We start from the raw sequence: 17364 nt of genomic DNA on the forward strand, positions 1-17364 counted from the left end.
AGAGAGAGAGAGAGAGAGAGAGAGAGAGAGAGCCTTTTAGAAGTCAAAGTGGAACATTAATGCCTCTCGCCTCCACTTCAATCAGGAACCCACTGAAGTTCAGGGCGCAGAATGCAAATCAGTATTTTGTGGAGGAAGAAAAGCTTTCATTTAAATAAATTATTTGTGAGGAATTATCTGTTGTGGAGTGAAATCACTTCTGTCAGATGCGTCAGAAATCACTGGGCTACAGACAAATCCCATCCGGTCTCACAGCAGCAACAGCAACAACAACACATAGCGCGTTTCATTGGGCCTCGAGGTAGAGAGCGACCGTCCTCCTCCTCTTCTCCTTCACCTCAACAACACGAGGGGATAAAATGCAGCTGATTCTGTTTTTAACGCACGCTCGGCCTTCTGGGAAAAAAAGTCCTGTACAGTTTGTTTTTTTGGGGGGGGGGGGGATAAGTGGCCCCCGAGGGACTCCCCACTGTTTAGGAATGACAGCGCCTTATTAGGCGAAGCGACTTGCTGATTGATCGGCTACAATCAGCTCGTTAGCTGTGATGAGGTGTTTTTCGGCGTACATGCTGGTACGCTCTAAATGCCTTGATCTCGCAGGCTGTTCAGCAGCTTTGAGAACAAAGAAGATAAGAGAGCGCGGGGATTAGGAGGCGATCAGCGATCTCTCCCCGGCTAAACTCAACCTCCTGATTGACGGGCCGGCTGTGAAGTGTCGTACAGCACAATCACTGCTTCCGGATTAGTAGAGGAAGAGTTTCACTGACAGACTGGAAGCACTCGTCGTTGTTGTTGTTGTTGTTTTCTCTTGAATACAACTCACTGGAGCCCAATTACCATATTTCCTTTATGTTAATATCCATATATTTGTGTGACTGCCTGTTGGCTGAAGAACTGCTTCGACCTCTTGCCCTTATTACGCCGCTTTAAAGCCACTGGATTAGTTGAAACATGAATTCTCGTCAGGCCCTCCGTGTTCTTACAACACTCTAATGAACTGACCTTTTAGACCCAAGGACCGCATGTACGTTCCCATACAGTGGAACTGTATTTTACCTCCCGGATAATGTTTCATTTTGACGTGTTCTTAACATAGTCTGCGTGAGGGATGGATGAGTCACACAAACACAGGACTTTCACCCAGGAGGCTGCTGTTTGTGTCCCGTGTGAGACAAAAGTCAACGTTGACTTATTTTAATTTACCTTCATAGATTACGTACGTTATTCCAAGACAAACTATTTACTGAACCTGCTAAGTCAATTTACAACTTTAACCACGTGTTTAAAACTGTGAACGTAATCCGGAATTAAATATATTTCTCTTGAAACGTAGATGAGAATGCAGTTCAGCTGTATATTGAACGCAATTTAGCAGGAGACAAAGACCGGAGGAGGAGCAACATCATCGTATGAAGCATGCAATAGCAAACACCATCACTAAATACAAAACAGAACTGTATTAAATCAGTTTTCATGAAACTGAAGAGGTGGAAGATGATATGTTAAACACTAGATTACAGATTAACTACAATAATTCTCTTTATCCTGACTCAATCCCACACATACATACTGTCATAGTGCCACAGATGCCAAATGAAGATATGAAATATAGTGAGCAGTAAATAATGTAAACATTCAACAAAAATAGAAAAAGTACATTTTACATATGTGTGAGATATTTAATAATGTTTTGTTTTTTTTAGATTTGTCGACAGTAATAAACAGATAAAGTATCACCAGGCTGGAATCTAGTGTTTTAAATAATTAGTAAAGTGACTATTGATGAAAGCTAGTTATGGAACGGGTTCATTATGTCCATCTGACATCAAAGGCTGAAGTGAACCCCGACTGACCTGATTTAAATATCACATGTAATGCATGAAGCTAAAGGTGTCGTGGCTGAAAGAGAGAGAGAGAGAGAGAGAGGGAGAGAGAGGGGAGAGAAAAGAGAGAGAGAGGGGGAGAGAGAGAGAGAGGGGAAGAGAGAGAAAGAGAAGGAGAGGGGGGGGGGGAGAGAGGGGGAGAGAGAGAGAGAGAGAGAGAGAGGGAGGGGGAGAGAGAGAGAGGGGTGGATGAGAGGATCGCTGGAAGGAGAATCAGAGACAATATTGTATTCAAATGGAAAAAATAAAATATGTTTGTTCATGCAGAATCGCTGCTTATTTCCTGCTTTCATTTACTTTTATTTTACGGTGACTGAACTTTGGCTCTACACCAAAATCTGTGACTCGTTACAAATGCTACAAAGGCTACTTAGCGAGGTAGTTGGTTTCCTAACTTGGTTAGGTTGAAGAAAGGAACGAAGGTCGTTTGGGTTGAAACGACCACAGAAGCGCTGAAACTGTTTAGTGAAAGTTAAGTGCCGAAAACACCGACGGGACGAACATCGCTCTCCTGACTGAAAGATCACACAAAAAACATTTTCGTGGGATATCTACAAATTACAGAGCATGATTGTGAGTAGTTATTGTTATGAATGGATGAGACCAGCATGCACCCTGCCAGATGTTCAAGCCGGTCTCTGTTCCACGAGCCTCAGAAGGACAGAAGCTTGATCAGAGGCTGTGTTAGAGATGAGCAGGTGTCTCTGCTGTGATCAACAATGAGATGAGATGAGATGAGGTTTCCACGATATCTAATGTTACTCAGACCGGCTGCTGAGCTGCATGATTCATGTGACCTTTAGCCACAAACACTAAGAACCACCTGCTTTTTAATTGTGCAGTTACGTTTGACTTGGTGAATGTAAGAGCTGCTGAATCTGGATCAGAGTCTGAGAACAAACTCATTGAGAGGAAACGTCCTTTAAAGAGACGTTTAGTTACATTACAGACATCTAGAGACTCTACAGGTGAACACATGAACTCATAGATATCACCATGAAACTTCACCACTTCATCACTCACATTAAGAGGAGTATTTATTGTGTTACAAGTTTGCTGAAATGTTGTGTTTAAATATGCAAATGAGGCATTATGTAATAACTCTAATGGAGAAATCTACAGATGTAAACAAACAAAGAAGTGAAATAAACACCTGAATGTGTGTTTAAGATGTTTTCTTTAAACTAGTCTGGAAGAAGACATGTTAAGGAAGAAAAATAGAACAAAAGCTCAACAATGACCACTGCATGATAAACCTGTTCTCGCCCTGAAATAAATGAAACATCAACACATATAATACCACGAGCAGCTCCAGCAAGAAGATACGAGTGTCTGCTTTGATAAGTAGAACCGTAGACCATTTTCTGAACTCGCATCTACTCAGACATTCCTCTCCGCTCCACAGAATCCACTCCACGTCGACACATCGGTACCCAAACGTCCTAAAAAGCCTCGAAAGGCGCTCATCGAGCAGAGCTGCAGAGAGGAGAGCGGGGTTGAGGACGGTTTTGAAATGAATCCACCACAAAATGGATCGGCAAAGGCAAATTTATAATACATTTCCTTCCCCACAGCTCGGATGGAATTGCTTCTTGGGGGGGTTATAAAGCGGAACGCAAGCAGAGGATTTCCTCCTCCGGCCTCATTCAGGAGAGACTGATGCCGGCGGTAGTTGGGCCTGACACCTCTCTGAATCATGTTCTATGTAAATGCGGGTCCCTAAAACAAGTATCCGAGGGTAATATTTGCAGAGGAGATGGTGGAGGATAGCGGGCCTGACGCAGTTTGCTTTCTGCTTCCTGCTAATCTGCTCGATTAATCAGAGGCGGACGTATAAGTGCTTCAATCGGGAGACGAAAGCATGATGGATGAGCGAGCTAAGAGGTCCTCTTGCTCTCTTTTTACCCTCTGCTTCTTTCCAGTCTTCCTCTCTTTCCATCCCTCCGTCACTCCGACGCCTTTTAACCTCTCAACGGTTCTTTGTTCTTCTGCATTTCTCTCCTATCATTCTTCTTTATTTGTTGCTGTGTTTTCCATTCTCTACTTTTTTTCTCTTTCTCTGCTTCTTGCTTTCGCTTTCTGTCTGAAATTCCAGCTTTGTCTTCTCTACTCATCCTTCCTTCTCGTTCAGTCAATTTCCTTTTCCCCTCCAGGCGCTTCATCTGAAGGTCCTTTTACATAAAGCATCAGGAATAAAAAGCACCACAATGCACAGGAATAGGCAGCTGCAATCATTGTAGTATTAATATGAGCTTGATGCAAATTAAATACAATTCCTTCAGTTATTTTGAGACACGGTCACAGGATGAAAGGACAAGACGATGGTGAGATGGGTTTGAGAAGAGCTCCTCTGATGTGTCAGTGACGGGTCAGAGACCAGCCCTGACCCGCCGTCACTGCGGCCGGGATGTTAGAAACACCGAGGTCACGAGCAGCTCCACCAACACAACATCAGCTTTAACATGAACAGTGTACTCACATGTTTACATTGTAAAGAGTGCTCCGCATTCTGACAGAAATAATTCCTGATGGGAAGAATTTGTCTCTGCAGTGTCTAAGGACACGCAGTCAAACAATATATTGCTAATAGCCTTTAAAATACTCCCTAATTTAAAGTATTAGGTGTGTTCTTCAGGTCCCCTTATTTAAAAGATTAAAAACATAAAGAAGTTTCCTCATTGGTAGAGAAACACTGACCTCTGCCTGATGTGGCAAATCATATTTGCTAACCTTTGTTCTGTAAATAGGTTTAGTGTTATATTATTATTAGTATTAGTATTATTAGTGTTGTATTAGTATTAGTATTATTAGTAGTAGTATTTGCTGTCACAGGTGACAGGCTATGTCCAGACTGGTGCATCACCTGCATCTTTAGCCCCTTTCTCACTGGACTAAAAGGACACTAAGACCCTCTCACATTGGGCGGATGGATTCGCTAATTTTGTCCTCTTTTCGAGAGAATAAATAATAAAGAAATGAACATGGGATTTGGACAATTATTCTATTTTATTAATGTGCAAAAGATACAATCAATATGTTCTCCTCAAAGCCACCAGACTCCAGTCGGACAGCGATTTGACCTCGCTGATCACACTTCATTCAAACTAGACAAAACCAGAATAAAACTCATCAAACCCGTCTTTAGCCGTTCCACTGTTCCAACAATGAATCCTTAATTCACAGAATTAGACGTGAAAAGAAACGTTCGTTATGTGCTCAGAGCTACGAGACTCCAATGACAGAAACATTTCATTTAACCAAACTCAACAGAATAATGAATATTAATGATTGATAACAATAATGTAAGTTATAGATATAAAGAAGAAGTAACCTCTGTAACAAAGAAAGGTCTGTGAGGTTTTATGAAAGAGAGAGACGAGGAGGAGAATGATGGAGGGAGGAAGAACAACAACAAAATAAAAGAGAGGAAAGAGGAGTGAGCTGCTTCTATCAATCTATCTATCTATCTATCTATCTATCTATCTATCTATCTATCGATCTATCTATCTATCTATCTATCTATCTATCTATCTGTCCATCCATCCATCTCAGTCCTTTTTTCGTTAATGGAGTAAACATCGAATTAGTCTTGAATATAATGGATCACCTGGATCTTCCAAGGCCGGAGGTTTTTGTTTCAGTTAGGGGTCTCCTGACTGGCTGCAGGGCTTCCTCCTCCCCTCTCCTCCCCCATCCTCATTGCACCTCCTCCTCACGTCTCCTCCTCCCCTCCACATTAATCACATGGCAGTGAGAATAAAGCGGAGCATCTGTAATAGTTTAGCAGCGTCACTGAAGGACGGGCAGAGGTCGGCTAGCATCGCGGCTAGTGTGTAAGACACCCTGTGTGTGTGTGTGTGTGTGTGTGTGTGTGTGTGTGTGTGTGTGTTAACAGTAATAGATGGCTTGGTGTGGATGCAAGGACAGAACGGGGACACGAGGTACTAAAAATGGATCTCTGCCTGGTGGTCCTCCACATAAACACATGTCTATAGATACAGTGAGATACATGCACACTCACATATATGTGATTTTAGGAGCATTTTGATTTTGGTTGACTCATTTTGCCTGCTGGAGACTGCAGGCTGGTGAAACAGAGGAGAGCTGAGCCGGCTGCTTGATTTGTTGCCGCTGCAGAGGTTTTGCGTCAGTCGTTAAGTTCTCCTGCTGCCAACACTTCCTCCGGCTCCAGGCTGCGCATCCTGCTTTTTCTTCTTTATCATAAAAAAAATGCTCCTTTTTCCTTTCCCACAATGCACTGGAAAGATTCCCCGCTGATAGACTTCCCCACGGGGGACACAAGTCGTGTTCACGCATGAATTTGTTGACATTGTCTTTTATCAAAATCGTGCACAAAGACTGCTCAGTGGAGGGATTCTTTTCGTCTGCAAATTATTTAATTTCATGGGTGTTGTTTTGGCGTTGAAGGGCACTTTGGAGCGCTGGTTATTTTCCTAGTTTAGTTTACACACACACACACACACACACACCTTCAGTGTCTCTCAGCCCATCGCACTGTTTGTGTTGGAGTCTCTGAAGCAGATAAGAAAGTCATTGTGTCTCCCGTAATGAAAAGGCAGGGTGACGGTGCAGATAGGACTTTCAATATCTCCCCGTGCACGGGCGAAAAAACAAACAAACGCACACACACGCACGCACACACACACGACATAACCTTGAGTGCAGCGCATGCCAATCAATCCGATCCATTCACCGCCCCCCCCTCGATCTCCATGACGGGTGAGATAAACACGCTCAGCGTTCAGCTTCGTCTCGTATTGATGACTTTTACGAAGGCGAGGCGCGTGCTGTGTGATCAATGTGCAGCTCATGATTTATGAATCCACCGTTTGAGGGGCTTTCTGAGTGGAGTGTGTCTGCACGGTGCAGGTTAAGTTAGTGACTTTAAACTGTGGATGTAAATGGTCAGGAAGAGGAAAAGATAAAGAATAGATGGATTGACTATAAAACCTTTTATATTCCTCTTCTGAATTACATTTAACAAAAACTGTTAGCGCTGTTAGCTGCGAGCTACAGGCCCGTGTTGAGAGACATTGAGAAGCAATTGAAATTCTCCCAAACTCGTTAAGTTTTTTAACAGAACCTCGATTTCACTTCTGCTGACGTTCTTCTTCTTCTACAGCCTTTTGATGTCATCTTCAGTATTTACACAACACCTGCCCTCACATAGTGTTTAGGGGGGGGGGGTACCTATGCCAATAATGAACAACCGGCCACATGCCTCCTATTTATGATCGAGTGAGATTCATCCGATGACACCACATGAGGACAAACACTCCAAACACCGATCAATGAGCCACATCTGACCGTTGGAGAACTGTGCTCTCTGTTTGTACCATGAATGTCGGTGTGACACACTGTAACTGTCACATAACATGGCTGCATTTGTGTTTGTTTTTTCTGAATGAAGACATATGATCAGAATGATCAGGTTGTCAGATTTAAAGGAATCCAAACTAGTCAGTGACAGTACAGGCGGGACACGTTATGGTCAATCAGGAAGCAGTGAAATGATAGAGACTGGAAAACGTTTCTTAGGACCCGTCCTGTTTCGCTGGTTGAGGCAGAGACGACTGCTTCAGGTTAGAGTCCAGGTAGCCCATTGGTCAGGACCCAAACAAACCAGAGTACTGGAACCTCGGCGAGCGAGGAGCGCCTGGCCAATCCTGGAGCTTAAATGCTACGCAGGGCGGGACTTGCCAAGAACAGTAATATGAACACAAATTAAAAGTAAAGATTCAAGTTTAATTCAGACACAAACAAACAATATGAAATGACTTTTCATCTTCACTTTATGTCATCTGGAATATCTGCTTTTCATGTCTGAATCTCTTTTGTTATTAACTGACCTGAAATTGAACTGAGCTCTGATGCACACACACACACACACACACACACACACACACACACACACCTCCAACAGTAATGTCTTTCTCTGGTTCCTAACAGCCTGAGTCTTGGCCTGTGTTGCAGGAGGATGAGACAGGCGAGGGGCGCTTCAGCTTCCCCGGCTACGGCATGGGCCCCGCCTGCCTGCAGGCCAAAGACGGCATGGCCATCAAGGGCAACAACAACAACGCCCCGGCCTCGGGCCCGCCCGAGAAGACCATCGATGAGATGAAGAAGCTGTTCATCGGCCGCGCCAAGCGCATCGACACGGTGTCCCGCGTGGCCTTCCCGCTCGTCTTCCTCATTTTTAACATTTTCTACTGGATCATTTACAAGATCATCCGCAGCGAGGACATCCACAAGCAGTAGTCGAGAGGAGCGGAGGAGGAGGAGGAGGAGGAGGAGGAGGAGGAGGAAGGTGAGAACAGTGCGAAGAGGAGAATGCAGAGAAACAAAACGAGAGAAGGAAACAAGAGATATCATTGTCGTCCCCCCCCTTTCTTCACGCCATTCCTTGTCCTCTTCCTTCGTCCTCTTCCTCTTCTGGTCGAGGTTAAGTTGCTTTTTGTGGCGGTCGCCTCCCTCACCTCCCCACCCGACACCCACTAGACACTATTTGAGATATTTATTGCTTTCTTGTTCCCTTTATTCCCCCCCCCGACAGAAAAAATCCCAAACTCATTCTGGCTCTTTACACCTCCAGAATAATCCGGACCAGTGCAATAGCGATGCAGTAAAATGCATGATATATGAATGTGGCAATATATTAATGAAAAGACGAAAAACGTAAATGCAGACTTTTGCACGCCCGACAAACTGTGGGAGCGGACGGACTGGAAGAAGAAGAAGAGTCTTGTTTTATTCTATTTTCTTTTGCGTGGAGACAGATACATAATTATATACGAAAAAAGAGAGGGGCCGGGGTGGGGGATGTGCGAGAAGCATACAGCAGTGTAATATACTCATATATCTATCATGAATGGGGAAAAAGGAACTTTATTTGAGAGACAGCCATCTGGAAATAAGGGATTATTTCCCCCCCCCCCCCAAAAAAAAGGAAGGAAGGCGGATCGGTGCTTCCATTAAATAAAGCGATGCAAGGATCACGCATTCTATATATCTAGATTTGCTTCAAACGTGTATTGCGAGCACTCCTCAGCGCTTTTTCCTCCCGCCGCCGCCAACACACCAGACCTTGAACTGCAGAGACACTCGAGGTTTCGCTGCCGCCGCCGTCGATCGCACGACTGGACAAAAATAAGAAGAAAAAATAAGAAACACTGAACGAGCAGTGCTGAGGATTCTGAGACACAACATCTCATTTGTCTGTGTTCGTCGTGTTCCTCTACCTGTCCTTCATTTAGTTCATATTGCATTTTGTTGTTTGGTTTGTATCTTAAATTACGTGCCAAGTAAACATGTCGCTTGTGGCCGCGCAGCGCTCTGCAGCTCCGGACCCGTTTTTTTGGGAAAAAAGTGGACGGTTTGACATCATGGAATGACGTCTCCTCCCCGGGCTTCTTCGGGGTTATTTTTAATCCCCAAAGATGTCAGTTTGCTTTCATCGACCGGAGCGAACCAATCCGGGACAGAGTCAGTCAAACGCAGATCCCCGCTGGCTCTCCTCGTGTTCATCGGGACTGAACCACATGTTTACATCTTATTAGTGCTTCCTTGCTTTGACCCTGCCTTAATGTGACACCCCACCCTTCCCCAGCCGAGAGGACATATGTAGTAAATTATACAGATTATAGCACCTGTTATACCTTAATTAACTGTATTTCCATCTCATTCACACGCGCACCAACTGTCGCTGAGAACCTCATCATTTGTGAACAGCTACGTCTTCGTGCCCATGGAGTGGACCACTGGATTTCTTTGTGCTGTATAGCCACGTTGGACGGGATTTGATCATTTGGTTTGATTGATGATTCATCTCTTTTACTTTGCTCCAGGCTTCTCTATGCAATAATTAGTATATGCAATTATGATTTTTTATTCCTTCCTTTAAGCAGCGCCATCTGAAAAGCAAGTTGTTTTCTGGCTCATTCATCCCACTGCTAACTGCTAAACAGTCCTCGGTGAATATGGACGGAATGGATGAAGTGATAGAAATACAGAGAAGAAGTGTCGACCGTGCAGGGACTTTAACCCGATGCGTGCAGATTACTGTTTCACAGTGTTAGATCAGCAGCAGACAGATTGAGCCAAACCTCTGAGCCAATCAGAACGGGTAAACAAAGTCAAGAAATAAAAGTGGAAAAAAGTCTTTTTCTGCACAAACGGTTGGTTTCCTCGTTCACGTTGTCACTTCTACATCATTTTTTTTAGGTTTTATTGCAAGAGGTGAACATTTTACAATTTTGTAGCAAAGACAAAACTCAAAATGAACAGAGTTTCAATTTGTCTTTTGAATTTCTGCCCTCAATTTAAAAGTGATGCTAACAGCTAAGCTAACAGCCTCCCGGCTCCAGCCCCATTATCATCAACAGTCTCAACTAACTTCCTAAAAACCAAGTGAATAATTATATTTTCCAAAATGTTGACCTTTTCCCTCATGATACAGCGTTCAATGAGCCACTTCACTGCAGCAGCTTTGTCAGTGAAGAGTTTGAATAAAACAATCTGCTGGACTTTTATTGTGAAGTTTAAAAAAAACGTTTTTCACTTACAGCAAACTGAAACATCTCATCATGTTGACTTCCTGTCCTTCCTGCAGAGACTAAGGCTGATTAAAACATATTTAACTTCACAATAAAAGTACAGCGGAGTGTTTTATTTTTCAGCATCACGCAGGAACAACGTGGAGAATTCCTGCTCGTCAACATATTTAAGCTCCGGTCCAACTTGGTTTTGAAGCAAAACCCAGAGACGTTTTCTTTTTATATTCCTCATGCTTGACGTTCTTCTCGTTGCCTTCTGCTGCTGTTGTGGGGCAAATGTTGAAGATGTGGTGCAGGATGTGATATATTCAGCCTGTTTGAATATGATTGCCAGATTAACTTCAGATATATAAATACAATTATAACACATATAAATATATATATAAAGGCATATTTTGATATGAAACATTTATGCATTTTCCCTCTACATCATTGTATTTCCCTATTTTTATTTGATAATTCACCCCTATCACATTTCTACTTACAAAGCTTTACTTGTAAAACTTGCACCGTGAGACTTTTTGGATCTGATGGGACAGATAATTGTAAAACCACTTTTCATGAATTCAGTTATGTCAGAGCGTGTTAGACTGATCTGAAGGGCTATGCCGCGCAGTACACATTCCAACATGTGTTAACTTTAGAGTGGAAGTGCCATACAACAATGCAATAAATATGCATTTAATTCATAAATCATTCCCTGATATGATGTAAAAGCTCTCAAGGCCATGATCACCCGGGACGCTTTATTTCTAGTTATTTTTAACGAGTTGGTCGGAGCAGATTTCTCTGTTGCTAAGTATTTACGATGCAAACCATCAGATTTAGACAAAGACAAAACCAGCAAAGCCTGGAGGGACGAGTGTGTTTTCAACAGTATTAGGTTCTACAGCATCGGTCTCTTTATCAAAAGGACTAATCCAGTTCCTCACAAGCTCTCGGAGGAATCTCTCACTTCTCGTGATACATTTATTTGATCATTCTGAGACTTTAGGTTAACCAGCTGGAACTCATTCGACTGAAAGCAACTCAGATGGAATTCTTATGTCGCTTCACGCGTCCAGATAAAAACCTACACTAAACCGTGTCCACCACAAAGAAAGTGACCTAAATTACTTTTCACTTGCATAGTTTTCATGCTGACCGGGAATTGTTGTCGCTCTACACAAAACCAATAAATTATATTCTGTGACTATTTCCCGCCCTGCCGTGATGCTGGGCAGTGCAGTACATAAGTAGAGAAGACGTAAGAAGTACGTAGCTAGTCAGGAACGCTGGCAAACATGGTCTGTAGCTTGATACAAACGTGCTGCTAATGCTGAAATCCAGACAACAGGAACTCATTCTGTTAGAAAAGGTACAACAGAGCGACACTCAAAGTATTATGAACTCGGTACAAATCATCTTCCCCCACTTGAAGAAAAGGCAGTTGTCTGACGTCACAGCGATGGAATAGCATATTGTAAAGGCAACGTTAAGTATATTAGCTTGTATTTCATTTCACTACATCATACTGTCATAAAGTAAACATGTTCTGCATGTAAATTGAAGTCCAATTACGTCGCCATGTTATTAGGAAGCTGGTTAAACTATCTGTGAAAGTTATCGTCTCTGCAAAAACAATTGGATGCTGCACACTTAGCGATGTCTTCGGTTTACGCTTGACGTCGTGGACCCGAACACTTCGGAAGTCAGAAGTTTTAAATTTCGACTGGGAAAATTCTGGCCTCTGAGTTGTCTGGAAAGCAGCATTCGCTTCGTCTTCATTCATTTATTCTGCTGCACTTTATTTCCTACATGGAGCACAAAACGTGCTCTTCATTCAGAATTCATGATACTTGAACCTACGAAGCCAACGAACTCACAAAAGGTGTTTCTTTTTTCTCAGACATCCATATCTTATGTCTACAAGTAATACATTTGAAAAACTTTTTTTCGAGACTTTAAAGGCTCTGTAAAAACCAAGAAAAGTAAAAAAAGAAAATGTAAATGCCAAAATAAAGAGCTGCTGAACAAGAAAACAAATATAGATCTGGTTGATGTTAGGATTGCACCGTGTCGAGTCCTTCACAGCTCCACGGTGACACTAATGCTCGATCGCTCTCTGATCGCGGCCTAAACAGTCTGAACTTGGAGGATTCGTGTTTTTCCTTCTGTGCCAAAGACGCACTGCGTCTGGAATAAATCCCTTCTGTCCATCAGCCTCTTTCTGCCGACAGCAGTCGGTCCATTTTCTAGAGCTCACGTACATCTCTTCTCGTGCCATAAGGGGGTTGAATATGCAACTGAAAAAAGAAAAACGAGGACCTACAAGCATATCACGCATTCATTCAACTACCATTTTTATATGACTCGTCCCCTTTCCCTCAGGCGTGGGTGTTGTGTGTGTATCATAGTCATTTTAGAGCTTCGTCATAGGCCTCTCACCATTGTATTAAACATTGTTATACTGTTCGGGTTGGGGGAGGGAGGGGTTCATAACACGAGAGAGATGCTGGGTTTATATATTGCGTCACGGTGTGACGTGATGCATACGGACTGAACAAAGACAGAAGACGTTTATAAATCCTTAGGTTCTGAACTGGATTTTAAAGTAGCATGGTTTGATTTGTCGATGATTAATGACTCTAATTGGTTTTCGGGGGTTATGTTTGATTCTCTTGTATTTTATTGTATGTATTGTACAATCCGATGCCCTGAGGGAGAAGGAACAATACAGTGACTTCTGAACTGCTGTGAACTAAAGGAAACATTGTTATTATTATGATTATTATATTTATTTCCTTTGCACAAGTTGGAATGGCCTTAATTTTGCTTTACTTGCTTCTATCGTGTATTGGCACAAAGTGCACCCCGTTTGATTTGCGAAAAATTTACGAAGCTCATTACGATGCTTATAATCTGAGAGTGCACATCAAAGCAGGATGAAGCAAAAAAAAAACAAAGAAAAGTTCAGCAAATCCTTTTTATTTTTCATTAATCTGAGAAACAATATTTTGCATGAATATAAATACAATGGCAGATATTTTGGCTTGTACAAAAAAAAGTGAAGCAATTTGAAGAGAAAAAAAAGAATGTACCGTTTCTGCTGTATCTGTATATATCTAAATATTTATTGAAATATGTCATACTACTAATTCTATTAACGATTAAAGGTTTTCTGAACAAAAATCTCTTTACCTGTTTTTGAACATTGTCAAGGTTGTTGGAGTTGGATCTTCTGCTTTCTGTTACTCGACTCAAGGATCTGTGTAATCATTCAAGAAAAAGTATTAAAAATTGCAAATAAACCCTTTCTGCGGGGCGTCTTTATTGTCTGGCATCCCTGTGAGGGATAGAAATATCTCTGTTGATCCTTTGATTTAATATAATAACTTCGTGCATCTTTTTCTTTGTGTAAAAGTGTTTTCCTGCCGTCACTCAATAGAACTCGTGGTTACGACGCGGGAAGTCGTGCACACGACGAGCGCGGCGCTCAAGTCATGAGAACATCACTGCTAGGCAACAGCGAACTATTATCGGTGTCTAAAAGCCAGCGATGCTAAAAAATACAGCGAGTTAGCGAGCCGTCTACGTAATGCAGGCAATGCAAAGGAGTCATGATGACAAGAGGAAAAGCAACAAGAAAAACTTCCATAAAATTACAATATATTAACTTATCATGCACCAGAAGATAAACTTCCATGGACGACGCCATTTTTAAAAACGTCAGTGAACACGTCCCAACTTGTGAAAGAGTTCCACGTGGGAGGTTGTGAACCACAAGAGGGGCACATTTGTATGGACTCGTTCATATGAAGGCGGTAAACATGAAACCCATTTAAAGCTGTTATTCTGCCTTTACTTTGTCCTTGCATCGCTTCACTGGCTGAATGTTCATTCTACTGAATGTTTCGGTGCTTTTAAAGCACCAGAGGGTCTGACTAACGTGTTAGAGTCCATCTGAGATTCTCCAGACCACAGACTAAGTTCATTCGATTTTTAGGTACAATGTTATCAAAAGAAGAATGCGTGACACGCTGTTAGAAACAGCTGTGGTGATTGCACAGGCAGATTAAAACAGTACGGTGTTTGTTCCGTGTGCCTGCAGGTCTCCAGCGGTGGGTAATCACCTGATAGGAATCACCTGTGTGCAGCTCTCTGAGGCAGCTGAGCTCTCGGCTCACTTCTCAACGACGCTCCGTCCTGCACAGACCTCTTATCTGCTCCAGCAAACTTCTTGCTCCTTCTTTTGTTATTTTGCAAACCTAAATGTGGTCTGTTTCGGTTCCACAGCTTTTCGTGTGTTTAATCCACCATGTGTTGTGGACATAAGCAGGCAGGAATGAATAAAGAAAGATATTTTAACCTTCATCCAACAGAGCAAACAATATGCTTCATAACTTTAAAAAGTGCCAAGTTTCACAGTATGCAAGAAACATGAAATAATTATGATAAAAATCAAACTAATTGAAACAACGTAGTGTCACTGTGAGGCCCAATGACAATCTTCACATGCACAGACTCCTGCAGAGTCTGTGAGGGTTTAGTTCTCTCAAGTCATCGAGAGTTTGAGTTCCTCGCAGACATTTAGAGCCCTTTATGAACCCTTTCTGTAAGTCAGCATTTCTGCAGACTTTGCCCAAGGGAATTACCCACAATTCATAGCGTTGTGATGCCAAACACGGAGTAACCAGAGGAAGCACGGAGACGTAAACAAAGAGGACGGCACATGTGTGTTCAGCCGGGCGATTTACATTTATTTCATCTTGTTCCTTATTTGACAATTAACTCTCATCTCATAAGCCTCTCACACTGAAACCATCTAACAGGTGACGTCAGTTAAGTCCCTGAGGGTTCAGGTTTTAAGTCCATAGGGGGGGACGTTTGGGACTGGGCCTTAAAGGTGTAAGTGAGGATACGGAGGATATTTTCTCCAGTCCTCACTCAGAGTAGAGGTTTGTGTTTGACTTGTAGTTGTGATAAGGTCAGCGAGCAGGAAATTCCATATTTAATGAGGCTCCACACAAGTTCAGTACAAATGTGTGTGTGTGTGTGTGTGTGTGTGTGTGAACACAGTCTGCGTGCTCGGGGGTCTGGCTGCCAGCTGGACCAGAACATGCTGGAAGCCACGAATACTAATAATGTGTCTGTTCACAGCAAGAGGGCCGCAACTCACTGAATACTGATGCACACAAGATGACAGAGGACGGGTGTACAAACAAGCCGGCCATATGTCGACACAGGCGGCACCGTAACAGGCCAGAACACTAATGAGTCCATTAAGGGGCCACGTGTCCTTGAGCGAGACCCTGAACCTCCAACCACCTTTTGTTATTGGAGGTGTTGACTGTGGAATGTGGAATCTGGTTGATTGTTTTGGTTCGATAGCCAGTTATTCTGCTCTGTTTCTTTAAGTACAACTCAAATAGTGTTGAGTGGGATTATTGTCGTGCACGCGCTCAGATGAACTGAATTTAACACGCACCAACACCTTCGGCGAGCCAGGCCTTTCGTCCTCACACTTCTCGGTTCGTGCTGAGTTCAAGTGAAGTCAGTGGAGTGGAAGAAGTCAACGTCCTGACAGAGAGCATGTGAGAAACTGATATATATATATATAAATAATATATATATATAAATAATGATTTATTAATAACTATATATCATGTCTCAGCAGGTGCTTCATGTCCCTCACTCCCTAACTGTCCGTGCTGGATCTGTCCCCGTTGTTTTAAAAAGCTAAATAAGTCATTAGCATGACGTCATCCAGCTAGCCAAACCTGTCTGGTGTTCAGCTAGTGGAGAAGCTTCATGTACTGCTTCCCTTTCCCGCTAGTCTGCTGTCTGATTGTGAGGTCAGGCTGATCTGATATCAGCTCTTTGGCCTGAAGGTTCTCCTCAAAGTTCTCCTCTCAAACGGGTCTTGGGGTACATCAGCCGTCCTGCTAAAGACGTCCTCCATAAGACGTAATTTCCAACTTCCGGTTCAAGCAACGACCGCTTTCGGTTGAAACCGGTTCAACAATTAAGAGACTTGGGATGTACCCAAGTCTCTTAATTGTCATTTCCTCATTTCCTCGCTCCTCAACAACTTCTGGTTCAAGCGAGGATCGTTCCCTCGCTCCTCATCCTCACTCGAACCGGAAGTTGTTCTGCGCCGGCATATTGACGGCCGTCCCAAAGATCTTATTTCTGCCCCAAACTGAATCTATTTGAGGACGCTGATTGGCTAAATTGTATGTCACACATTTATACCTTTAATCAGCAATTGGCTAAACTGCTTCATAGCCCCGCCTCTTTTGGGCGGTTTCTCCAGCGCCCCAGAGCTGCTGAGACGTGCAGGAAAAGCATACATCTACCACAGATATCATATTTTATACATATTACTGGGTGATTCCATCTTTCAAAAACACAAATATTGACAATTTCTATAGTTTATTATTATTATTTATTTTATTTTTTGTGGCTCAAGGCAGCTCATGACATGTGAACTTTACAGCTCGGTAGAAAAGTGTGTCTGCTCCTGAACGCAGCACGACTTCACGCTGTAGTCTGGCAGCGTCCGCAGCAACAGCATCACATTAACACAGGAACGTGATTTATTGAAACCGGTTCGTCTCTTTTCTGGTTCTTCATCGATCCTCCGGAGACCAATCGCTCTTTTTCTTCTTGGCTTGCCTCCGCAGAGAGGTCAGAGGTCAGCGTGAGTTACAGAACAGTGACTCTGCAGCTGGTCAGCACTCGGCTGCTGAATACTAATCTAAGGAGTAAAGTCGAAGGTTTCGATCCGCTGCGAGAGGAACAGAACGAAGGAACAAAATCATTAAGTACGTGTACTCTACTGCAGTACTTACATGTTCTGATACTTTATACTTCTCCTCCACTACATCTCAGAGGTACATATTGTACTTCATACTGTACTACATCTC

The 17364-nt window shown here is 42.9% G+C and overlaps 1 protein-coding gene across 2 annotated transcripts in view; it reads left to right on the forward strand.

Moving 5' to 3' along the window:
* Positions 1–13397, forward strand: part of glra1 (glycine receptor, alpha 1) — a 105608-nt gene extending 92211 nt beyond the window's left edge. For both annotated transcript variants that reach the window (XM_031877004.1, XM_031877005.1), the window contains one exon: positions 7878–13397. In XM_031877004.1, the coding sequence (XP_031732864.1) occupies positions 7878–8162 (285 nt within the window). In that variant the 3' untranslated portion in view covers positions 8163–13397. The remainder of the gene's footprint in view (positions 1–7877) is intronic.
* Positions 13398–17364: the final 3967 nt, after the last annotated feature.

Source organism: Anarrhichthys ocellatus, unplaced genomic scaffold (genome assembly GCF_004355925.1).
Source record: "Anarrhichthys ocellatus isolate YVR2014 unplaced genomic scaffold, GSC_Weel_1.0 scaffold122, whole genome shotgun sequence".
Classification (NCBI taxonomy): domain Eukaryota; kingdom Metazoa; phylum Chordata; class Actinopteri; order Perciformes; family Anarhichadidae; genus Anarrhichthys; species Anarrhichthys ocellatus.